The following is a 25,904-nucleotide window of genomic DNA, read 5'->3' as shown; positions in this document are numbered from 1 at the left end:
ATGCTTTTTGTAGACTGTTTTCTATCTAGTGACCTTGGGTTTCCACAAGATCTACACTGTAAATGAGATGTGGCATCGCCACATGTATCTTGATAAAGTATATCAGTGGATGAATTGATTTTCATATTGATTTACTCAGGCAAGAAAGGTGCGTGTGAAAATCAAGTATCTCTTAATGACCTCGCCCAAAGATGGCTTGGAACTGCAGCTGGCTTGGAAAGTTAGAGAGCATCTACTGTAAGAAACTGTGACATGTCTGCCTGCCTTTGCATATAATTCATTCAGATCGTGGCTCTTGGCAAGCTAAGTGGAATAAACCATTGCTCGGAGCATGTAAAATTCAGGCAAATTAACCAAAGCAGGCTGGTCAGTGTCAAAACCAAAACGTTCACCTACTGTACATACCTCAAAAATCCACCAATTTGCTTTGTCTGAAATTGAAATGCATGAGTGTGAATCAGACAAATCCTGCCATGAAGATAGAGATGTTGTTTGTGTCCCCATGTATACACATGTGCTGCTCACCTGAGCACCTGGTTATTTGCCTTCCTACTGAGAGAACTGTTAAGGCATCACCAGTTCTAATGGCTGCAAAAGCCCAGAGGTAAACTTTCCATAGAAACATGATTCTATCCACGAGAAGCATCCAGAGCCTTTCAGTCTGAGCTATTTTTAATTTAGGTTAAGAGTAGTAAGAGAACCAGTGAGATCAAGAGTCAAACTTTCATGGGTGGGGAGAGCACAGTGTGTGTGGCTCCTTTTTAAAATGCTGCATCACAGCTGCCTCACAAAATGGTAGCTAAGTAGATTCTTTAGAAATTTAAAGGGGACATAAGCAGAAAATGGCTATAACCGTGTAAAGCTGTGTGTAATATGTCCTGCGTGTAATCTCTCTCCTCTTTAAATCTGTTTTATAAGCAATACTGAATAAAAAACTGGAAAGCGAAATAGCACTATTCAGCAAAAAGATACAAAAGTATCTCTTCACTCTGGCATCTCTCCTTAAGCAGCTGGTGCTGCTCCCCAGGTCTTATAAGCAGAATAGGTGTTCTCAAATATTCTCTCAATCCAAGATCTAAACTGACAGTTGATTTGTTTTATTGGGATAAGTGAGCTTAACCTAAGGGAGCTATTGTTTATCTGTTGAGCTCACACAAAACATTATAAGGGATAATGAGGCCTTTTCCAAATGAGCTTTTTCCAAAAGCCATGATTTTCTTTTGCCGATTATTTTGTCCGCTTCTGTTCAAAATGCTAAAGCAAACCAATTCCACTTGCTTCACTTATATTTTGTCTGTGTGCTGTATAGCCTGAGAAGGGGACGTACATGCCCACAGTTCTGTATCGGATGGAACAACATATTTATAGCCCGATATAAATAAAATCAGAAGGTTCCTATAAAACTGTTATTACTGCAGTACAAAGTTAGAAATGCTTGAGGTTTCGGCTACTTGGCTCTCACATACTGCAATGAATATTTTATAGGAAAGGAAATACTTAGTGTCTGAATCTTTTTATAGTGCTGCTACTCGTAAGGCTGGTAACCTTCCAGATCTCTCTCAAAAATCACAATACACCCCCTCCCCCTTATTTATTTTTTACTTTTACATCTGCACAAAAACTTCCACTGCAAATGCTCGGGCTTTTTATGTCCTATCAGCTGCCTGTTGTGTTGGAAAATGGTTCTCATTAGCATACAACCCCAATATCTTGCTACCTTTCTTATTGCACGTGATCTGGGGGCATCACAATTCAGTTGGTGCTTAGAGTAGTGGCTCTGGGAGAGACGTGGACATCACTTCAGACTAACTGACCTCCCTCAATTATACATCAAGACCTGGAAGCGTGTTGCTGCTTATGGCTGCACTTGGCTTGTTTAAAGTATGCTTGCTGCAGTTCAGTTGAAGTACAAATACTGGGATGCAGGGGAATGGACTTGGCGACCTGAGGGTTCAGTCTGATCCTCGTCTCTTTAAACACAGGAGAATGTTGGTTTGCATCTGTCTGTCTCCTTTGCAAGATGGGGTCACTGTCCAAGCATTCTGGCATCGACGTAGTTGCACTTAGAATAGTAACTGGCTTCTAGATATGAACTCCTGTTCTGCTGCTACCGGATGTTGGAGTCAGCACCTTCAGGATTAAGGTGCTAATTTTTACTGGGAATTGCTTCCAAATTCCTTAGGCAGCTTTGAAAAAATCTCATCCTAAATATCTTCCAGTGGTGACAGCCGCGCCGCACCCGTCTTTCCAGGTCAGTAGGCTGAGCAGAGTACCTCTTATTGAAGGGTGTGTTGGGGGCGGTGGTGGTAGGAAGGTATTTTACCTATAGCCCATTGTACTGGGTGTGAGAGATTCAGAAACCACTTTGGGAGTCTTGACTTCCCTTCCAACCCTGATACTCTGATATTCTATTCTATGATTTGTGGGTCCACTGACTCTAAAATATCTGGTTCTAGATAATGGCAGGAACTTTCCTTCAGGAACAAGCCTGCTCCAAGGGCATTGTGAGTTTGCACAAGGGGCAGCTGTAGTTGTTCTATCATGAACCTCTCAGTATCCTAACTTGCTTCCACAATGATCTGTAAATCTAGGGGTTCAGTAACTACAAAATCGTCTCGCATGAGAGTCACTAAGCAGTTGTGCTCAGCAGTTAGAGAAACTAGGGAATTAGTCAGTGAGAAGAACCTAGAACCCACGGTAGTAACGTCTGTGGGTTTTGGATACTCGCATTCCTTCCTCCCAGGAAAGATTTCCTTGCAAATCTATTAAGATTCCATTATAACCACTTTCGCTCAAGTTATACCAGCTCTTGCATCACACATGGTCCTTGGAGGGCCCTATAACCCTGGCAAAATATTTTTCACTTAACCTACAGTATTTAGATAAAGTAAATATTTTACGAGTAACACTTAGTACTGCATGGTGTGTGGGACTTGGATCCATAACTGCTGTGCTGCTCAGGCAAGGGGACACAGATAAGTACATTGTGGAATTTGTGGGACATCAGATTTCATTTTGTGGCTTTTTTGGGTCTATGCATGTTAAGGCATGTTTTTTCCCTTTGAATTTAACTTGTGAGGACTCTGAGATCTTAGTTTTGTCTGCCTTATGATTTCCCCCTTGTGTTTTTGTTGGCTGCCAAAATAGGTACAGGGAAAAGAATGATTTGTAAACCTTGGAAAGCTTTTGGTTTCCAACTCTCAATTGCATTACAGCAGAACAGAGCCATATATTTTTCACTCTGGAGGCATGTTCTGGGTCAGCTTTCCTTGTCTCTCCCCCTCCCCCCACCTCCCAGTCTTCAAAGTCAACAGCAGGGAAAAATGAAAAAAAATTGCTAGTGTGTTAGAAATTGAATAAGAATTGTCTTTCTGGCTCAAGGAATGACTGATGCAGCTCAGGAATGTTTTTTTATGTTTTTGTTCATGTGTTTAAAAACAAGAAACAAAACACACAGAATTGCAGAATCGAACCCTATCAGTGTCTTTCCCCATACAGTTCAGGGGGAAGAGGAAGTGTTCTGATGATTCTCTTGATCTAGTATCTGACACTAATACCATGGGATTGATACCGAACTCCTTTGGGTATTTTTCTTAGCTGGTAGGAAAACTGTAATTGCCATGCTGAATTTAGACTGGTGGACCACCTGTCTAGTACCTTGTCTCTGACTGAAGTCAGAACTTGCTACGTTAGAAGAAGAAGATGAAAGAAAATCCTTTAGTAGACAGCTATTGTATAACCTACTCAAAGGGCAGTTTCCTTCTAACCTCTGCCATAGCTGGTGACCTGAATCTTAAAATTCTGTGTTGCTTTTTAAAAATATATATTTTTCTATCTAATGTGCCTGTGGAGTTCTCATTATCCATAGAAGTACCTAATCCTTGTTTGAATCCTCCTGGGCTTTTCGCCTCAGTGACAGTGATGTCTTTTGGTAATGAGTTCCACAGGCTGTTTATAGACTGGGTAAAATAGTCAGAAGTGCCTACGTCACCTTTTCGAAAGTGGCTAAAATTTGGGCCTAAGTGCCCAAATCAGTTTTCAAAAACTGGGTTCAGATTTCTAAGTCTCGTAAGCACTTTTGGAAAATTTAACTCGCCGTCTTTATGAAAATGAAACAAAAGGATTCCGTTTTGTGAGTTTTTGATGTTGTGGTCTTTCAGTTTCATTTAATGTCCTTTTTGTTCTTATAAATCATGGGACTCCGCTGGTCTTCTCAGGATGACTTTTTTACTCAAGGTTGAGTTGTGTGTTAAGTCCCTGGAGGTCTTTATCAGAGGATTGGGGTAAGATTTTTCATAGCTACCTAATTTAAAATGAATGGGACCTGGATATAGAAATTCACTCCCTAAGAGTTTAGAAAATCCCACCTAATATTAACCAACCTCCCTTCTCCTCCAAGAATGCACTAGTGAGAACCCATCTATTTGTGTTTTTTACCATCTTGTCTTGTTTTCACATTCAGGTTGTGTGAACCAGGATCACCAATGTTGTGATCTGCTGGCTCTGCTCATGGAAACAGAGGCTGAAAATGCCATGTGAAAGGAACATGTTTTGGTTTTGTTTTGTTTTTTTAATGCACATGGCTGCATATGGCACTGGGAGCTTAGGCGCCTTAGAAATACCTGAGAAATAGATGCATGTTTGTTTGTTTCAATACAGGGGTAGTCAGAAAAAAATGTATCTTTGCTTTTACTGAATGAATTCAGCTCCTGAACAGAGGGTGTGTGGAGGGGAAATGACCCATTCCAGTTAGTCCCTAGCTTTTGGGTAGTATTCCCAACGGCTCTTTTTTGCATCATCAGAGAAAGGACTTGGCTTGTTTGTTGGATGTGCTACATAAATCTGGAACTAACATCATTGCTTTTGTAGTTGGCATGAGATTGTAATAGCAGTAATTGTGGGCTGTGAATTCGAGTTGCCCTGCTGCAGAAAATAGACACTGATATTTGCTTTGAGACTTGAGGAACCCATGATATTGAAATATACCAAACAGCATAGAAATAGAACTGCCATAACATGGGAAAGAAAAGCCATCTCTTACTCTCCTTGCATTCTGTTGCCCACCATGGAGGTATATATTTTGTTTATTGTTGACTTCTGTTTTCCTTTAATGATAACTAAATGGACATATTGTGTGATTAATGAAGAGTTCTTTTGAGCTATAAAGCTCTTGACTCACTTTATAGATATTTTTCTCTCAAACAACTTTTTGTTTCACATTGGCACCCTAGTAGTAAGGAAGCACACCTGATTAGCACTTGTTTCTCACCATTTCCTCACACAGAAGACGCTAAGGGGTTTACTACTGCTCTTTTTATGTATTAAATAACTTTGTAAAAGTTTATAGCTATTTCCCAAATATCTTTTATGAACTTTGGGCACCAGCCAACTCTGTCCCACCTCCCAGAGTTTATACCCACCTTGTTCATCAAAGGAGAGGATGGAGCAAAGGTAAAGTTGAAATACAGAGCTGTTTGGCAAGCCGGCATTGTGGGATTATTGCTTATAATGTCTTCAAATACAGTTTTACTCTGAAAAGTGACTTGGTAAAATTAGCAGCTTGTTAATCTATAGATCTGCTTCCTGTGTAAATTCAGAGATGAGCCTCCTGATTCCGGATTAGTAACTGAAATAAATGTTTTACTCCTCCTGGAACTCCAGAGCCAGTACAGCTCTAGGATTGTGAAATTCTTTTCTTTTGGCCCAACAAACTTCACTATGATCCGATTGCAGAAACTTGTTGATTCGGGAGTCAAGTAGAACCTAGCTTGGCTCAGATTCTAGGTTGAGTTTGCAAGGCTGTTAATAAAGAAAAAGGAAGTGACGACAACAACTGACTGGGGGTTTAGATAGTTATATTTGAAATTGGTTAAGAGGAAAATTGGACGCTGTGAGTAGATAACCTTAAAGTAAGTGGAGGATATTTTGATGCAAGACTTTAAGGTGCATCAATCTCTCCTTGACTGTTTCAGTGAAGCTACCTAGATTCATAGCTTATGAAGGGATCATTAGATTATCGACTGGCCTGTATGACACAGGCTACAAGATTTTACCCAGTTACACCTGCATTGCATCCAAAGTAGCTTGTATTTCTCTACCACATATTTTCCAGAAGGGTGCATCCAATCTTGCTTTGAAGAATTCAAGAGATGGAGAATCCACCAGTTCCCTTGGTTGGTTGTTCCAATGGTTAATCACCCTTGCTGTTGGGGGAGGGAGGGGAGAACCACCCCCAAAAAGTGCCGTATTTCTGATATGAATTTTTCTGGCTTAAGCTTCCAGCCATTGCTTCTTGTTCTGTCTTTCTGTGCTAGGCTGAAGAGCCTTTTAGTACCGGGTATTTTCTCCCCATGAAGAGATTATAATCAAGTCACCTCTCAATCTTCTTTTTAATAAGCTAAACAAACTGAGCTCCGCAGTTCTCTTTCAAGCCTGTGGCCAGTTTAAATTGAGAACCTCAAGTCTCTCTGTGATCCTTTGGCTGCTAAGGGAAAGTACCTGTAGTCCTGTGAGGCACACCCACCCATAAGGTGGAAAAACCTAAAGATCTATGCTTCAGCAAGGCATCCTGGTTTCTGTGGAAGTCTGTAACTTACTGATGTCTCCCTATTTCCTTTAGTGGAACGATTTTAGGTTTCACGCAGTACTGGTCAATGTTTTATCATTAAGTAATCAGTGCCTGCTAAAGAAATGTAGAACTTCTGTGAGAAGCCATCTCCTCCATGCTTCTTCAAATGATAACAAATATCAGAATGTTGGTTTGAGTCATAAGACGCCCACAAATTCCCACGCTTACCTGAACGGGCCTCATATTAGTCATTAATTTTGGGCATGGATACATCCACTAACAAGCTGCAGTTTACTGAATTTCATTCAATTAGGTGACTTTTGGAGAATGTGGAAAAAATGGTTTCTTCCGGTGTCTTCTGCATTCCATCTCTGTCTGCCTATGCCAGCAAAGAAGTGTTCGCTTTCTGTAAAGTATTATAATTTGAATGTTCAGGGGGCTACTAAATTATGACTAGATCTGAGAATTTCTTAACCAGTGATACTTCCAAATATTTGCAACTCATGTGTGAAGGGCCTAAAGGCTTGCAAAGTGACAATTTGTGTATGAATTCAGTTGTGCCTTATGGAAGGCAAATGAAGTTCTTTTCTGTCAAAGGGTAGTCTCTGCTCTCTGAGCGAAGAGAGCAAGAGTGGTGTCTATTGAGGTGATGTATGTGGAAGGCACTACACGAGAAATTTGACACTTGAATGATCGGGATTAACGTTTGTGCCCTTTCCTCAGAAAATGCAGCACTTGGGTGTGGCGTTCTGGCCAACTCTATCCCTTCCCTTTGGCCTGGTTGAGCGTGCAATGTCAGGAATGATGGATCTGGATATCAGCCATCCTAGGGGTGCTTTTTGCTGTTCCTTAACTATATATTTTTTGTTTTAGTAAAAGTCACTCGTCTGGCTCTGGATGAGTAATTTATTCAGTGAGAAATGAATTTTCCAGCATTCTAAACAGTAAGATCTCTACTGATGGGTCCAGCCTATAAAGGAAAACCATGGGCTCTAAATTAATGGAAATCACTTCATTGTTCATGTGCAATGAGGAAAGGGTGATAAAGACCTGCTGCTGTCACCAGTTGACAATCTCCCAGAAAGGAAATCTCCGGGATGAGCAAGGAGATGATGATTCACGTGCCTTGTCACTTTCATGAACGTGTCAGGTTTCTTTTGGTTTATGCCAGACATGTCAGACACCACCCTTCCCCGGTGCTCTCTTTTACCTCTCCCCATTCATGGAACTACCCCGGATGTAGTTGTCTCTGGAAAAAGTTGTCTTGACCCAGCTTACTTTGGTTTTGACCAAAGTCAAATGCTGGATTCCAGTGTTTGTGGCTTCTTGGGAGAGAAACAAAGGAATAGATGGTACTGGATACTTCTTTGACTTGCATCACAAATTAAATCTGCTGGGTGTTGAGTAACTCTTAAAGGCAGATTGGTGCCCAGCTTCCATTGACGTTCACTGGGAGCTGGAAATTTGAATATCTCCCCTTCTGTCGTAATTTTTGGAGTGTACCAATTTTTTTGGTGTATCTGGAAATCCCTTTTTATAGCTGTAGGAAGTAGCATTCCTGTGTGGTGCATGTTGGGATTGTTTATTTACACTGAGTTTCTGTGCAAGTTTGTCCTCTATCACGATGAAAGCCAACTAGATTAATGCAACTCTACTACCATGCTAGACCAACATTGCATCTTGAGAAGTCAGCATCTTTGAATGCCAGGGATGTTGTCAAGGTTTCCAGATCAATAAATTCACCTGCCCTAACTGGACAGTTTTCAATACTTTTTTGTTAGGCATGTCCAGTTTGGAAGTGGGGGGGGAGGGGGAAATGGAGGCAAAAACTTACAGGATCATTCTTCAAAGGTCAGGTTTGGCCAGCAGTCTTGGCATTGCCCTTCAAAGTTCTTGACTGGTACCCATTGGATGCTGGCAGTGTTGAAACAGGTGTTTTACTAACACTATGAAGCAGGCAGGTAGGAAAAGAATTTCTGCTACTTATCTGGCCGATGATGTGACTGCATTGGCAGTTGGCATGGTGGAAAGGCTAGTGCTGAACACAATAAAACACTTCTTTTCAGAATGTCGGCTGCCATTGCTACACCAACTGATATCTAAATAGCAGAGAAGATACTTCTCCATTAGCCCTAAATACCTCAATTTGATGAGAGATGCTGTAGTGAGATCCTTACAATGCACTTTTTTTTCTGTTCTCCAATAGTGGAAGTGAGTGGCTAACTTTGTTGTGAATGGCAAATTATTCTTATTTATTATTTGAGCTCAAATAATGTTTCTTGGCACTGTATAGAACACAAAATGAGACATGCACCAAGGGTTCTATACTCAAAGAAAAATGATAGTTTGCACTTCTAGTGTGTGTGTGTGTGTGTGTGAGAGACTTTTTTTAGAGCAAAGGACTTGCATGGTTGGGTATCTACAACATCACATTTGTGAAGCAAATGTTTGGGTTTTCTATTGGCATGGTTGTTCATAGAATTAACTGGTTCAACTGGTATTTAGCAAAACTCTGCAGTGTTAAAGCTGTTAGTGGCCAATAACTTTTTTGCCTTTCCCGAGTAGCTGTGCGCCCTGCCAAGTCTGTGCACAAGACTTGAAATGACAAAGTACCCTTTAGTTAATTGCACAACGGATCGCCTAGAGTTAAAAGTTCTGATTTATATGACTATAGCTCTAACTGCTCAATAACACAGGCCTGTAATCTACTTTCATTTCAAACAGAACTGTGATTTATGGGGCAGCACGCCGCTTTAGCTCAGAAATGAGGTGTTCAACATATGCTCTGTTGACATAAATTTGGAATTTATCGCTCTTGTCAAAACTGCCTGTTGGACAAAGGTGCGTATTAAGGCAATAAATGGCTCAGAATAGCTTTCTGTCAAATTTCCTAACCATTGTATTCAGTCTATTTGAGGGGAAAAATATATACTTAAAAGTAATCAAATGTCCAAAATCCATACATCTTGTTTGGAATGGTAGGGGTTATTGGGGGCGGGAGGGAGGGGGCGGGAGAGGCAGGTTAGGGGTGGGGAGTGGAGAGGGCTTCCCACAAAGTTGCAATCCATTTGGAAAGCTTACCCCAGGTTTAGTTTATCACTTCTGTTAGGAGGCAGGCTGTTGTCTTCCTCATTTAAAGAAGGGGAAGTGGGTGGGGACAGGGAATGAAAACTCATTAAATGAAATATAGTAAAAGACATTTTTATGTATGTTTTTAAGCAGGCAGAGTTAAAGTGAGGCTGTAAACTGAGCAGAATAGGGGTTTGTTTATGGCAGAATCGAGCTGCTTGCTATTTGTGATTTTTACATATTAGGACTGTACACACATCCCATCTCCCCTCTTAGAGGGAGAGAGAAATAAATTATTGGAAGGATAAAAGATTAGCTATTGTGTGACTGGGAAATAACAGAGTTAAGGCTGAGTAATAAAAAAAAGACTCCTGTAGGAACTTTAGGAAAATAAAAAACCAGTAAGGTCATAATGCAAACAGATGGTATGAAATAACCATTGCAAAAATGTGCATGGCAGTTCATCACATGGCTTGTGTCACTTATGTAAGTTTGCAGTAAGATTTGTGCTTCCTAAATCCCAGGAGCTTTTGGAAATCTCCCTCCTAGCTACCGCAGTAGTCAGTGTGTAACTAGTACTGACTCTATGGGCTAGCTTGTGGATTAGTCTGGAGCCTAGGTACCGTGAATTCACTGCCACAGAGTTGGAACAAAGCTCGTAATGAGGAAAGCCTTTGGTAGTTTATTTCCCCTTTCCACACACTGTTCCTGTGTACACGTGGATAAAGTACATATTGATAAATGCCTGCACATGCCCATTGTACGCAACCGAACATAAAAATCTCCTGAGTGGTGCAGAATCGCTTGCCACCAATCCTGTCCTTTTCACACAAAGCACCCTGTTGGGAAAACTCATAATTTTTACACCACACGCTCTTGACTAGCCATTGCTGGAATTACTGTCTCTTTGAAGTGCTTTTTGCAGGGCATTTACAGGCCTTTTTAATTACTTACAGCTTGTAAGGGGCCTACTTCCATTCCAGCTTTTGTTTGTTTGTTCTTTCCAATGCCTGTTGGAAAGGAATATTGCTGCATTATTTTTATTTATTTATTTATTTTTTAAAGTATAGGGAACTTGTCGGCAAACCTGTCTTTGTGGTTCTTACTTAGGGAAGGGCTCTTCCTTCAGCAAGTTTGCTTTGAATGGTCTATAGCTACTCCTCAAGGTAGTGTACGCTTCCTGGCTTTTAGGCCTTCGAACAAAGATAGTTGCATAATCAAGCTCTGTGTCTACCTCTCCACAAACAAGGTCATGTGTTGATTTTTCATTTCCTTACTTTGAGGAAGGTTGGAATAGCAATACAGTTTATTTCCAAAGCCAAAACATTCTTGAGTAATATCTGATGACCTGAAAAGTTTAGCTCCAAGCTGGTTTAATATTTAAATGTGCAATTTTTAATAACCCATAATTAAAGGAAAAACCACATTTAAAAAAAACCCTCTTGGAATGTCCTCCCACGAGGGCAGGTGTTTTCTGATGGTGAGGTCTTCTCAACAACTTCACTTTATTTATTTGGTCCGATTCTCTTTTTCCCCCCCCCTCCCCCCAGCAGCCTGGTGCATAGTATTTAGTGTGACTGAGGTTACATAGATGCTCTGTGGTGGGGTGTATGCAGTTGTCATGGTCAGCAAGTGGACCCTCTTGTATTTGGGACAGAATTGGTACATTTCCCCTTCTATCTGTGCTAAAGGAAATGCTACATTGCAGCCCCTGTAAATGGATTGTATTGGCTGGAGTAGCACGATATTGCTGGTCTACCCATCTTCAGCAGGGTGTCTTGCTGTTGGGAGTTAAAAACCCAGACCATGGCACTGACACAGTTGAAATGCATTAGACGGCTTTGGAAGGTATTGAACTAATAAAACGGTTACTCCTGGACACAGAAAAAGAGATTGTCCCCAGCAGGCCACAGACAGAGGGTGGGGAATGTTGGAAGACTGGAAAGGCCATGACGTTCTCTTGTCTTAGAGGTTCTCAGAAATGCAGTTCCTCTGGGACTTAGATGAACTCTGAGGGCTATAATATTTCAAGCACTAATAATTGAATCCAGTGGTGAGGCAGGAAAACAAACATTTACAAAGAACTGGAAGAAAGAAGCTTCTTTAAGCTTTCATAGAAACGTCATTCCCAGAATTCTCTATCAGGAGACCAGGGAAGGCACAGCATGTCCCACTAATGAAAAGCCAGGTTAGAACTATTATGTCACCAGGACAAACTCTCATTGGCTGGCCATACCCTGAGCACGTGATATTTTTTCCAGCTACTTCTCAAAGCCTCTTTCGACCAACTTAACCCTTTTGTAGGTATTACATCCATGTGACAGAATTGAGGTCAGATCTTTAGCTCCCTCTTCCTGCTGGTAAAGAGGGAGGGAAATGGAAGCTTTAATCCTGAAGTAGAGCATATAAAGGTGTTGGGGGGGTGGGGAGGGAATCCTTATCCATGTCCCTCTATTCTTCACTCCTTTGCAGCAAACCCCGTTTCCAAGAGGAAATTCAATTGTACAACACGACTTGCCATTCCTCTGGACATATTCCAAGGCTGACGCATACTCTTGCATTGTAGCAGTGTCTCCTCCAAATCAAAAGAGCTGGATTTTGAGCCATTATAGTGTCCTAAATCTAGGGTTTTAGCAGGAATTTATCATGAGGCCTTTGTTTCTCCAGCAGTTGCAGCAGAAAATTGTATACTTTGAGACGTGCTCATTTAATGTTGCACAGTAAAGTAATTTTGCCTGCTGTAAGTATTGACTAGTAATAACTATATCGAAAAGCGTGGCATGATTGTATGGAAAGAAAGACCTTTCCAGATTGCTGTTCCTTTTAATCCCCGAATATCCTTTTGTTTAGTTTAGTTTGCTTATAAGGACATCTCGGGACAAACCGAATAGTTGGACTTTAATTTCAGCATCAAGCTGTCATCATAAAGTTCAGTCTATCTTTGTGTACCTGAATTTGGACAATATCAGTGAAGAGAGATCTATTTTAATGTTCTTAACACCCTCCCCCCCCCTCAATTTTAAAGGTACAACTTCAGTAAAAGTGCAGAAACATGTATTGATCTCCTCTCTCAGATCTTAACAGCCTGAGCGGCTGTAATACCTTGCTTACATCTGCCAGGTTTTTGTGCAGTTTTGCAACATCTCCTTAATCCAGTGAGCATAAATAGAACATTTCAATCATATTTTGCTACCAGGAACCTAGAAGATAAAGCGCTTTTAAGACCTTGTTGAAAGAGACTGTATAAGATTGTGCACGATAAGATCGTCCTATAAGTAGACACCAAATGAGAAAACTTTTGTGCTCAGGTGAAATTTGTCGATAAAGATATTTCTCACTAAGTAATTTATTTGAACTCGAGCATTTTAAAACAATGAGCAGGTTACGTAACGGCAGGAAATATCAAAGCTGAAGTTTGATTGCCATGTAGATTTCTACGTGAGCTGCTGCACTCCTAAGATTAATGTGTTCTTTTGTCGTTTCTGACACCCTGTTCTAACACTCTTTCTGGTCGGGGAGGATCCGGGGGGGGGGGGGAGAGAAGGAAAAGTCTTATCTGCAAGCACTTTACTGGGATTGTGGTTAGCTTCAAATGCTATTGTCTGTCCTTACGGTTACAAGAACCAGAACAAATTGCTCTACTCCAGAGCCCGACTAACATCCAGCCTGACTTACAGACTGTGTACATACAATGGAACTGGCGTGTTTCTTAATATGATTGTGTAATGCAGGAAACAACGTTTGTTGTTTGTGTTTTTAGTTTCCCCCCCTATTTCTCAAAGTGTAACTTTATATAGCACCATTCCACCCAAAGAATGTGATAGATTCTGGGATAGATCCCAAGATAGTATAAACTTGGCTCCAGTCCAGTAGTGAGGTCCACTTGTGTAAAGCCCTGAGCTCTTTCATTTCCCACTGATTGCACTGGGAGCGAGGGGATACATGCTCTTTGTGAAAGGGACACTTCCATAGTGGGTGAAGTGCAGCCCCCTCAGAGGGGGAAGGCAACAGCGGTTGGTTAAGTCAGGAAGAGAAGAAGACTGCCGCCATTGGAAACTGTGGGTGGGCTTTAAAGTAGGTAGAAGGTGGTAACCCCAATATTCTGGTTGGAAGCCAGCTTGGGGTAACATCATATCTGAAGAGGGGCCTTTAAACATCTAATAAGTGGTCAGGAGTTAATTTATTGTGTCTCATGAAAAAGACGTCCCCTCCACCAGCAAGTGTCCCCTAGTACCGTGCTGTGGCATTGGTTCAGTGCTGACTCTAAGAGGAGGGCCCTCTGCCCCAGCACATTCCCTGCATCACCTTGATGTTTACTGAGAGATCTTGACTTGGCCCGTCCATGTTAGTTGGAGGTTTGACAGGGCTCCAGCACAAGGCAACGTGGCTGCATGCATCTGCTTTTCTGGCAATCCCAGGATCCCTCGCATTCAAGTATTTTTCATTTGGTGTTGTCCAAACTGTCTTAAAAACCTCAGGAACACTGTGTTCTGGTCCCCGTACAGAAATTGCAATCAAACACATCATTTATCACTTGAGGGTAGGGTACTGTTCAGTGTAGTAAATATACCCTCCTGACATGCCTTATTCACCACATCCTTACAGTGCATCGACACAAATGGATTTAAGCCAAGTACCTGGTTCTGTGGCAGTGAAAGGGTTAAAAGAGAAGTTATCCAATGAACGCCTGTATTTCCTCTCTTTAACTTGTCTAGTTAACGTTTTGTGCTTTTATTTTAAATCTGATTGAAATTTCTTGCCTTTTATTGATATATTTACTTTATGGAGAGCATCAAGTGCTATCTATATTAAACAAGTAAATTGTGCTGTAAACGCCTTTGGTAATGTTTATTAATATTGACTAATCATGGAGCAAAAAGCTCTATTGCTAGCAAGCATAATATGTGGCAATACCAGCGGAGCATTAACATCTTGTCAAATAGCTCTCCATAATACAAATTTGTACCAAAAAAAGAAAAACCTGATGGTGTGTTTCACATCTTTTACTGGGCAGGAAGGGGGTATGGCTGGCTTGCAGGCTCCAGATGCTGATGACGTGTATCCACTGCTGTTCTCTCTCCCGATATACCCTCGTTCCCCATACACACACATCACCTTGTCCCGCACATTGGCCCAACCAACCTTGCTCCCAGTGGGCCTGGCTTAAATCTTGGTATCTCTGGTCAGGTTAATACATTTGTTTTCTGTCAAGGTACCATGTGTTCAGCTCCATTCTATCTTGACATTCTAGTCTAGAAATCAGAGAGGAAAAGTTTTTGTTGGCCAAAACACACAGGTGGTGTGTGTTTAAGATAAGCGGATTGTTGGCAACTTGACAAATATTCCCCTTCCTTCTGCAGTAAAGATGCCCTAGCTTGTGTGTTAGTGACTTGTGTATCCACTATGGTATAATACCTAGCTCTTACATAGTGCTTTTCACCTGTAGATCTCAAAGCATGTACAAAGGAGGTCAGTACCATTATCCCCATTTTACAGATGGGGAAACAGAGGTACAGAGGAAGTGATTTTTCTCAACGTCACCCAACAATCCTATGGCAGAGCTGGGAGTTGAACCCAACTCTCTGTATCCCAGTCCAGAGCTCTGTTAGGAAAGACAGCAGCAGCCTTCTTGGGACTGAAGTCAATGGGAGTTTTGCCATTACTCCAAGATGAGTTAACCATTGTGACTCTTAAAAATAATAATAATGGAGGAGGTGGGTTTAAGTGAACGGCAGTAAGGACCCTGGGGTTCAAGTGGACGTTATAACATTGGAGTGCTGTTTGAGTGATGACTTAAGATGAGTGCAAGCGTTTGTATTTTCAGGGTTTGTCTCTTCCTTGGGAGAGATCTAAATTAGACACAATGTTTTTGTTTCAAGCTCCTGACAGTCTGAGCACAGGTTATCTTTAGGCATTCCTCCTGAAAGTAGCATTTGCACTGGGTATGCCTACTGTGCTCTCGTACCACCCGCTGTGTGAGGGGATTGGGTAGAATCTCATACAGCAGTGGGGCATGAGAAATGGCAGGATGCAATTGGTGCATGTGTGTCTGGGAGATACTTTTGAGATCTAGATAAGGGGAGGGTCTGGAGGAGGGGTGGCAATTGGCAGCAATGGTTTGTTTGCCATGTGGAATTGCCCATACTTCCAGGTTTCGTGGTTTGTTGCCATCCGTGTATGGGCTGTTGGGAAGGCTGGGATTCATGTGCCTTCCTTCCCCAGCAGCCAAGGTTAGTAGTTGTCCTTAAAATTGCTTGGTAGTAACACCATGCAGTAATCCTACAGCAAAGATTAGTGCCTAACAGTGTTTTACGGTCCCAGATTAGATTACTGATTTTTAAAGACACACACTAGATTTCCCCCCCCCCCCCCATTATTTTATTTCTCCTCTTACCACTACAGAATAGAATTAGAGTTGTTTTGGTGCCTTCCTTACTTGTGCTTTTCCAGACATTAAAAACATGGTTGATAATCACCATGTCCCTGTAAAATGTGTTTTTTACCTGTAAATTAGTGATAAACTGGAGTGAAGATGAGGATTTAACTTTGATCTGGCAAATTTTGTTTAAATTATTGAAATTGCATAAATGAACACTAAAGAAGAAGGTTACTTTGTGATATTGCTAATGTTTGAAGATGCGGAGTCTCAACCTTTAAAACGTGATGCTGTCTGGGGCCACCATCTTCCCTGAGGGCAGCTTGGCTTTATGCTCTTTGGAAACAATGGCCATTTTGAAAGAGGGCCACTTAACTAAGAGGCTCCTGTGAACTCCGTCCCAACTAGAATAAAAGATGGTAGATATTTGGGAAAAGGGCTGTTCTTCATTTGTGAGCCTAGTTTAAAAAAACCTGTCAACTAGAACAGCCTCCCAAAAAAAAAGACTATTCGAAAATAAAGATCTTCAAATACAGCCAATGCACATGATTTTAGTGTGTTTTTAATGTTGAGAAGTTTGAAGAGTTTGTGTTTTATTCTCAAATCGTTCTGGACAAAAAAATGTACTGATACAGGGTGCTAAATTTCTTAAAGGGGACCTATTTTAAATATTTTTCACTCAAAAGTAAATTGGTTAATTTAGTTTAGTTTAGTTTCCTGTTGCTCCTGTTCTAAAGAAAACTTCTCTGAAGAGTCATTTAGTATCCAGGCTCAAATACCAGCAAAGCCGAACATTATTTGATCCAGAATTAACACCTCTCAACAAAGCCATATTTTTTTACACATTACATTGTCCCCATCACAAAGATAATTGTAATGGGTTTGCTCCACTATCAGCCTCTTGTCAGAATCAAGAGGGGCTAACTGGTCACAGCTTTATTTTCACTTGCTGTTCAACTTAATTTTAATGGCACAAGCTGTTTTAATGGTTGCCAGTTGCCAAGGAAACCGGTAATAGGGTATGGAACCTTCCTCCATTAGGGCTTCTGAATTCAGATTGGTGACTATGGCAAACACCAAAAAGCCATTCCTATAACATTTAACATAATGAGTTGATGGCTTTCTTTCCTGTCCCTGGTAGCTTTTAACAGAAAGGCTGAGGGTTGAATTGGGGCACTGAACCTAAAATATCATCTTCCAGTCGGTCCAGGTTAAGCTGCACATTGGAGAGGGTAGCTTGCACAGCAGGGCCTCTGGCATGTCCGTTCTGTTGGTAGACATGGGATTCTAGTCTCTAGCAATGGCAATCAGTCACTCTTTCACCAGCACAAAATTCACTGCAGGTCACTTTTTGTTTAAAGTCTGCTGGAGGATTTAGCCGAAGGATGACTGGGGGAAAGCTGAACTTCATCCTCAGTAAAGATAACAATTGTCCATAATCAAGTATCCGGGGTAGCCATGTTAGTCTGTATCCACAAAAACAACGAGGAGTCTGGTGGCACCTTAAAGACTAACAGATTTATTGGGGCATAAGCTGAAGAAGTGTTTTACCCACGAAAGTTTATGCCCAAATAAATCTGTTAGTCTTTAAGGTGCCACCAGACTCCTAATTGTCCATAATTTGTGGCTTCGTACTAGGGCCCAGCCATTGAGTTTCAAGGTCTTCTGATGCTGGATGGCCAACAAAAGTGTCAATGGATCCCTGCTTTCAGGGATACGTATACCCTGCCCAGTTCTGCACAGACCTGTTTCATAGAATCAAAGGACTCCAAGGAACCTCGAGAGATCTAGTCCAGTTCCCTGCACTCCTGGCAGGACTAAATATTATCTAGAGTTTGTAGTTTATATTTGGCACCAATGCAATAAAACATGTTTGTCTTGTAACAAAGTGATGATAAATAGTGGATGTGATTAAAAGGTTGAGTAGGTCATTTGACTGGACCACCTGATGAAAACATCAGCAAAAAACTCCTATTTTGAAACTTGCATGTGTTTTTTGTTGTTAGACTCTTCCACTTCCATCTGTATGAAAAGATCACAATAAATGGGTGTGCATCTCTCTTAGGAAAATGTAGCAAACTTGGCTTGGTAGCTTTTCAATGCTTGTGTCAACTACAAAGCATGGGTTGCTTCTAAACAATACATTTATCAACCTCTGACACTGTGAAGTAGTCAAAGAAAAGAGAGTTCATTTACCATGTTTTCTGTTTAAAGTTTCTGAGTTTAGTTGGCTCAACAGTAGATGATCGTGAGTTAACTTTGGAACTTTGCCTTGCAATGTCAATGTGCGTGAGACTTGTGATTGAGCAATAATTGGCTTTAAAAGGGGGTGGAGGGTAAGATGGAGTGGGGGTGGGGGGGGTGAGTGAATAACAGAAAACTGCTTGAAAGAATTCTGTGGCTATAGCAGTGTGAGATGAGGAGTGGAAAGAAGGCTCCTGTTTGCTAGGATACTATATTCTCTTGTCAGGGTCATGACTGTCCATAGACTTCTGAGTTTAGCGCATTCGTGTGCTTTGTGCTGCCAGGGAGCATGTGCCTTTGACACATCACTTGCATTTTAATGATAACTTAATATTTTTCTGGCTTGGGCAACGCTGCTGTCCAGATCTGCACAAGCAGTGTCTGCTAAATATTACTTAATCTAGTAGAGTGCACTGGGACCTATTGAATTGCTCTTGAGTGGTCTCGTTGCTTTATGAAGAAGGAGGAACATCCTTCCAGCAAGGATGGTTTGGGTTCTGAGCTAGATTGTGCTTTCTTCACTGCCTTGATGCACTACCCATCTCCCCAGACTCTCCAATCTGGGCTCAACAGGGGGGATCCATTTAAGTGAAATATATGTAAGGATTTTAGTGCCCTAAATATTCCCTACTTTTCCCCCTGTAATGCCCACCTTTCTATTCAGATTCTGAGCAAGGAGTGAAGGAGAGCCTTGTTTAGTGCCACTTGTCATTAAACCTGTTGACTACATATAAGCAAATTTGAACTGTAAAATACTAAATAGAAACTCTGCATTGTGCATCTGCTGCTTTATTCTGGGAACAGACATAGCTTTGTCCTCTGTCTGGGGGTGAACTTGCAAGAGACATAGCCCCCTCCCTTTGCTCCTACTGAGATAATAGGAGTTAAGGATGCTCATCTCAGGACCAGTCGTAGTAAAACTCTTCCATTGCAATCCTGCAAGGATTCTGTCCTATCTGTACTGCTCTTGGGAGAAGCATTAGTGAGGTTTTTTTTTTTTTTATTCTTTCCATCCTCCTCCTTTCCTTTGGTACTTAGCCTGGAGATTTGTGGAGTGTCTCTCACGTGCAGTATTTAGCCAGAAGAGTGAGCTGTGGTTATGCTTCATCAGCACTCCAAACACCCAGCAACATCTGGGTGGCACTTCTCAGCAGGGACCTTGCCCCCCAACATAGACTCTGCTACTGCCGTAGCGAGCAGTATTAGGGCAATGGAGTTCCTGCTGTTCGCTTTCCAGACTGGCCACTGCTCTAATCTGCTTCTGAGCTCTGCTGCTTCAGCTAGTGCTAGTCTGTTGCTGCCCTTGCTCCAGTTGGTGTGAAATGCATGAACATACATAATCGATGTACGTATCGTAACGTTTTCCCCTCAGCGGAAAGGATAGCGTTGAAGTTCTTCATGAAGTATTTGTAGGGATGGGTGCATTTCTAGATCTCAATCTCTTCAGGGTTGCCAGGTGTCCAGTTTTTGACCAGAACACCCGGTCGAAAAGGGACCCTGGCATTAAAAGTCCACTTGGCATGGGGTTGGCAGGCTCCCTACTTGGCTCCACATAGCTCCCGGGAAGCCGCGACATGTCCTGCAGCCCCTAGGCATAAGGGCAACCACGGGGCCTCTGTGCAATGCCCCAGTGCTTCCCTGAGCACCGGCTCCGCAGCTCCCATTGGCCAAGAACCATGGTCAATGGGAGCTGTGGGGGTGGTGCCTGTGGGTAAGGGCAGCGCGCACGCCACAGAGCTGCCTGGCCGCCCCTACGCCTAGGAGCTGAGGGACATGTTGCTACTTCCAAGGAGCTCCCCAAAGTAAGTGCAGTACGGTGCCTGCTCCCCGCACCCCCTCCCGTGCCCCAACCCCCTGCCTCAGCCCTGAGCCCCCTCCTGCACCCCAGGCCTGTCATCCCTGCCCTACCCCAGAGCCCGCACCCCAAGACGGACCCTTCCCCCCACACCCAAATCTCCTGCCCCAGCCCGGAAGCCTTCCCGCCCCCATACATCATGAACCCCTCGTTTCTGGTCCCACCCCAAAGCCCGCACTCCCAGCTGGAGCCCTCACTCTCTCCCACACCCCAACCCCTGCCCTAGCCTGGTAAAAATGAGCAAGTGACTGAGGGTGGGGGAGAGTGGGCAACAGAGGGAGGAGGGATGGAGTGAGCGGAGTCTTGGGGTACATCTACACTACAGGGGGGAGTCGATTTAAGATACGCAAATTCAGCTACGTGAATAGCGTAGCTGAATTCGACGTATCGCAGCCGACTTACCCCGTTGTGAGGACGGCGGCAAAATCGACTTCTGCGGCTTTCTGTCGGCGGCGCTTACTACCACCTCTGCTGGTGGAGTAAGAGCGCCGATTCGGGGATCGATTGTCGCGTCCCGACGGGACGCGATAAATCGATCCCCGAGAGGTCGATTTCTACCCGCCGATTCAGGCGGGTAGTATAGACCTAGCCTTGGGGAAGGGGCGGGGTAGGGGCGGGGTAGGGGATGAGGCAAGGGTGTTTGGCTTTGTGCAATTGGAAAGTTGGCAGTCCTAGTAAGAGTTCTGATCCCTTTATTACCAAAGGGACTTTTAGTCCCTCTAGAAATTTCACAAGCGTAATCTTTCTCATTAAGCTTTAATTACTTCATGGTGTCACTGGGGTTTGCTTGTAGGGTTTCTGTTTCTGGACAAAGGCAGGTAGGATAGGGGCTTTGTAAACAAACCAGTTAGGGGAAGGATCCTACAGGACTGAAACTTTCTGGACTTCGCCAAATCAAGCTTTGGGGAGAAGCTTCAAGCAGGCGTCCCAGGTGCTCCTCAGTTAAAGCCCTTTGCTTAAAGGACACCCAAGAAATGACTTCGCTTTTAGCAGCCTCTGTAGCTGAGTAGGCCTTGATGTTTGAATATTCTGGGTGAGCTTCCTTGTTGCTGTTGTCCAGCAGAAGTTCCATTTTTCCCTCTGTCCCTACGGCTGTCTAGCTTTGTATGAAACAAGTATGTCTGTGATTTGTGTTCCTGCTGAGCTAATGAGAAAATTCACAGATAATGTGTAGATTTCATGAAATATTCAAAAGGTCTCCGTGTTAACATTTTAAATAAAAACTTTTCCCCCTCCCCCCAAACAAGCAAGAGGACTAATCCGTCTCTGTTTTTCCTTAGGAAGCTGCACAGTGGTATGAAGACTTATGGATGTGAGTTGTGTGGGAAACGATTCTTGGATAGCTTGCGGCTCCGAATGCACTTACTGGCTCACTCAGGTAGGTGTAGAGACATTGATGCTGCGTGAAGCGAATGCTGCCTCTGTCATACTGACCCAAATCTATTGAAACTCCCAGACAAACTTTAAGAGTGCACATGTGTGTAGGGTGGGGTGGTTATTTTAACCAATTTAGAATGGTAAATTCTGAATATATTCCCTCTTTATTCCAGACCTAGTTACTTCAATTTTCAGAGTTTTGTTTTCAGCTCTTTAACTGGGGAAATGTTTGCAGGTCCTCAGGAGTTTGGAATAACAAACTTGGACTACTGCATGGCTGAGTGCTATTCGATTGCCTCCATCCACTTGGGCCATGATATTGGAGTGGTTTTCCTCCGTGTGTGCGTGTGAATGCTGTATTTGCCACGTACAGGCACCCACTGCAGTTTCATTAGCAAAACTGTTGCAGAATTAGGCACTCCGTCTAATGAATCTAACTATTGGGTTCAAATTATGCAGGCCCTTTAATTAAATAGATATAGAAAGGTTGGAATGCTAAACTAGTGAGAAGATGTTGTTGTGTTTTGCAAGTTAATTTAGTCTGAAATTCCTATTGGGCGCACAGCCCCATATGCAATTAGTTTTTGTATTTAAAAAAAAAAAACGCAGGCAGCCACTGGATCCATTTGCTCAAAGGTGAAGTGTACGTACAAATCCATGTCTCATTCATTCAAGGTTAAATCACTTAGGGTATGTTCACACTGCTCACTAAGCCTGGGCGCTTACTCAGATTTGAGCTCACGCCCCACGCTTCCGTCCACACGCACAAATCCGTCTGCGTCGGGTCAGCAAACACTCAGGACTGAGGTCCTGCAATACTGCTGGGGAGGTGGGTCAGAGCCCACGTCCCACTGTGACTCGGGTGCAAGCCCTGTTAATTTGCAGGTCTGGACACAGGTCAGTCCTGAGTCAGAAGGTCTCTGTAGCGCAGTATGGATACATTAGTACAGCTCTGAGACCTGGCTCCAGCCATCGTAAAGCCAAGTTTACAGACACACAAATGCAGGCTTGGAAACGCCGAGTCCACAAGCCCAGGTCCCGCAGACTTAGGCTTAGTGTGCAGGATAGACATAACTGCAACACTACAAAAAAACCCATCCAGGCAGCAGTGAGGCTGAGCCTATGTCAACTGACTCCAGCTCGGAGGACTTGTGATAGGGAGCTTAAAATAGCAGTGTAGACATCCCTGCTCGGGCTGGAGCCTGGGCTCTGAAACCCAGTGAGGGGGAACACCTATATTGCTATTTTTAGCTGTGCACTGCATGCCTCAGTCAGTTGACCTGGGCTCTGAGACGCTGCTTTGGGGTGTTTTTTTTTTTTCTTGCAGTGTGGACACACCCTTAGGGTCCACATGAGTTTACAAGGCTGCACATTTGGAGTAATTTTGGAAGGATGCTAGCATCACTGTAGAACTTTCTGCCATATGGTCTGTAGGAATAAGCACAGGGTGGGGAGTCAGAAGGCAGTGAGTTGTAATCCTTCCTCTGCTATTCCCTCCCTATGTGGCCTTGGGCAAGTCACTGCACCTTCTGTTCGTTTGTTTTATCTTCGTGCCTAGGAGCCCTAGTCATTGACCAGGCCCTCATTGTGCTAGGCGCTGTACAAACACAGAACAAACAGTCCGTTTCCCCACCTGTCAAATGGCGATAATTAACACTTACTCACCTACCTCCATAAAATGCTAAGGGTTCTGATCCCTGCCAGGGCTTTAAATAGTGACTGGTAACAAGTATGAGAGATTAGATACAGGATAATTCTCTAACTCCTGTTCCTGCATCTCATGGAAGTGCTGCTGCTGTCCTTGTTCTTTAAGCACTGAGAGCTGCTTCTGCCATTCTGCTTGGGTCAGAGTGGGATATCTCCTAGTAGATGATCCCTGGATGGTTGATCACAGATCACTGAATCTCCTCTGACATACACCAGCAGCACATGGACTCTAGAGGTCCTGACAGGGCTAGAATAAACACAATCATTTGACCATAGACATGCAAACAAATGTGGGATAAACCACCAATAAAGAGATGGTGCACAGTAAATACAATGTTTTTTTTCAAATGCTTCACAAATTGTTTTCTGTGGAGGATGAGCACGCAGTGTCTCTCTCTTATTCCTCCGTTTTTTTTTTCTGCAGTGTGTGCTTGGTCCTGGGTATTGACGCTATATTTCTTTTAATCTTGATTTATGAGAAATTAAACTTGGAGGGGGAAGAGGGCTGCATGGCACACGGGGAGTAAGACAGCAAGCTCTCGGGTATCATTTCAAAGCTGGCATAAGTCACCAGTGAACTGAGTTTGAGAGGATCTCAGAATAGTCTCCAAGGATCTCTTCTCCATAGCACAGAATTACCCAGCAACATGGCATAATTGGCAGCCATTGCTTAAGGGGGAGGCGTGTGGCTGGAAAACGGGAAGCAGGTCATGTGTGAGGTACCCCAGCAGGTCTGGTCATGTAGGGGCTTGCGCAGAGCTAAGCCGTATTGCGCCTGGTTTTCCCTATTGCTCTGTGTTGATGGAGGATGGGCAGCTAGACTCCACAAGAGGACTCACCGTGCACATGGTGAGAGTGGTTGAGGAGGGCTAGATTTTCCCGTTGTGAGAATAAGGGATGATTCCGTTCCATTGTATCCAAGCCACCCGAGTCTGGAGGGTTGTTGGGGATTGTTCTAGTCTCTAAAAGAAATGCTCCTGACCCAGTAAGAGCTCGCACCTCTGAGTCCCAGCTTTGAGAGCCTGGCCCTAAATGAGCTGAATTTCCAGCTGTCCTGTGGGGAGGTGTTAGGTGCAATTTAGTACCTCCCCCGAGAAGGGCGTGGACTGGGGGCATGGCGCTGTTGGGAGATGGATGACAGAAACTGGAGCCAGGAATCTTGCAGCTGCTATACAGGTTTCTTCCCAGACCTCTGGCAATTCACCTTGCTCCCTTCCTCTGGCATCTCTACCCCTTTACTTATGGGCCTCTCCTCAACACTTCGTGTCAGGTGCGTGAATGGTCTCTGGAATACCAATGCACCACAGAACCCCACTGCACAGTAACCTGGCACAAATACTGAATGGTATTGCAGTAATACCTAGAATGCTTGTGTGCTAGGCGCTGTACAGACCGAGTGAAGATCTGTTCACTGTTCCTCCTCTCTTGTCGCCCAAGGCTGACTCTGAACTCCTGGTGCATGATGGTGATAGTAGTCAATGTATTAGGCTATCTGCCACACCTGGATCCTCCCACATGCGTGAGTTTGGCATTCCAAATGGAAATGAATCCAGCCGCTGTTGAGCTGTATTTCCTTGACACCCCACCTCTTAAAAAAACCAAGAGCAATAACTCTAGTGCTGCTGCTTTCTTCTGTGTCCTGTACCCAGGCTAGTGTTCCTTCATGCATATCTGAGAGTCAGCTGTGACTGGCTTTATAAAGAGAGTCCCGTTATAAATTTTATTCTAAAAAATACTAGTTATAAATCAATGAAAAGAAAATGGCCCCGTTTTATTTCTGCCTTTAAGGCCTGATCCTGCACGCACTTAACTCCGCATGATCCTAATTCTCAGGCGTAGGCAACTTGCCCCCCTTTGTCCTCACAGTGACACGCACGACTCCCAGCAGTAAGTATTTGCAGGATTGGATCCTCTGATTTGATGCCATTTTAATTGGGCCGGATTCTGACCGGCGTTACGGTCAGGTGTAGGTTCCCGGAGTCGCTCCCCTGAAGCCAACGGAGTGAATCCAGGTCGCACTTGCAGTGCTCTAGGCAATGGTGCCAGCTGTCTGGTGATGAATATACGCTGTCTGGGGAGGGTGCATCGCTTGCCGCCTCTGAGGCCCTGGTTAATGCCTGGCATTGTGGCAGGCCGCGTGTACTGCACTTAGCATCTCAGCTGTGTTTTCCCTTCCCCCTCCTCCTCCTCCTCCCCCTTTTTTGGCTTGCGCTGCCTGTGTTTGTTGTTGTCATTTTGGCCCCGTGCCAGTCGCTGGCTGGCTGCCAGCCTTGTGGGTACAGTATGTACAGTGAACGTTGAGCCAAGTTTGTCATCATACAAGATTAATTTTTTTTCTAATCTGTCTGGGGTTGGGTGAAATCGGAGGGAGAGGAGGCAGAAGGAGCGGTTTGAACGCTCGAAAACAGCCGCATTAAATTCCAGCACTGTTGTTTATTAAAACACGAGACCTTTGCGCCTCTTCTTTCCCCTTCTTTCCCCCCACCCTGCCCCCCCATGAAATGAGGTCATATTGGAGCCACAACGTGAGTTCATATTTTCAGTGACTAGCATACTAAAATTAATCTCCTAAATCAGTTTTCATTGCCCAAATTGACAATTTGTTTAATTAGAAATTTGCCCTGTAGGAGACCCTTACGACTTGGGGTCCCCCCAGCTCCTCAAAAGGCCTTAGATGATGGCAGTAGTAAATGTTCAGTTTAATTGAA

The 25,904-nt window shown here is 43.4% G+C and overlaps 1 protein-coding gene across 1 annotated transcript in view; it reads left to right on the top strand.

Moving 5' to 3' along the window:
* Nucleotides 1-25,904, top strand: part of ZBTB16 (zinc finger and BTB domain containing 16) — a 177,132-nt gene that overhangs the window by 61,632 nt on the left and 89,596 nt on the right. Inside the window, 1 exon segment of the mRNA XM_065570665.1 lies at nucleotides 21,393-21,490. Coding sequence (XP_065426737.1) covers nucleotides 21,393-21,490 — 98 coding nt within the window.

Source organism: Chrysemys picta, chromosome 16, assembly GCF_011386835.1.
Source record: "Chrysemys picta bellii isolate R12L10 chromosome 16, ASM1138683v2, whole genome shotgun sequence".
Lineage (NCBI taxonomy): Eukaryota > Metazoa > Chordata > Testudines > Emydidae > Chrysemys > Chrysemys picta.
Note: the sequence above shows the minus strand (reverse complement) of the source record. Positions and strands in the feature narration are given on the sequence as shown.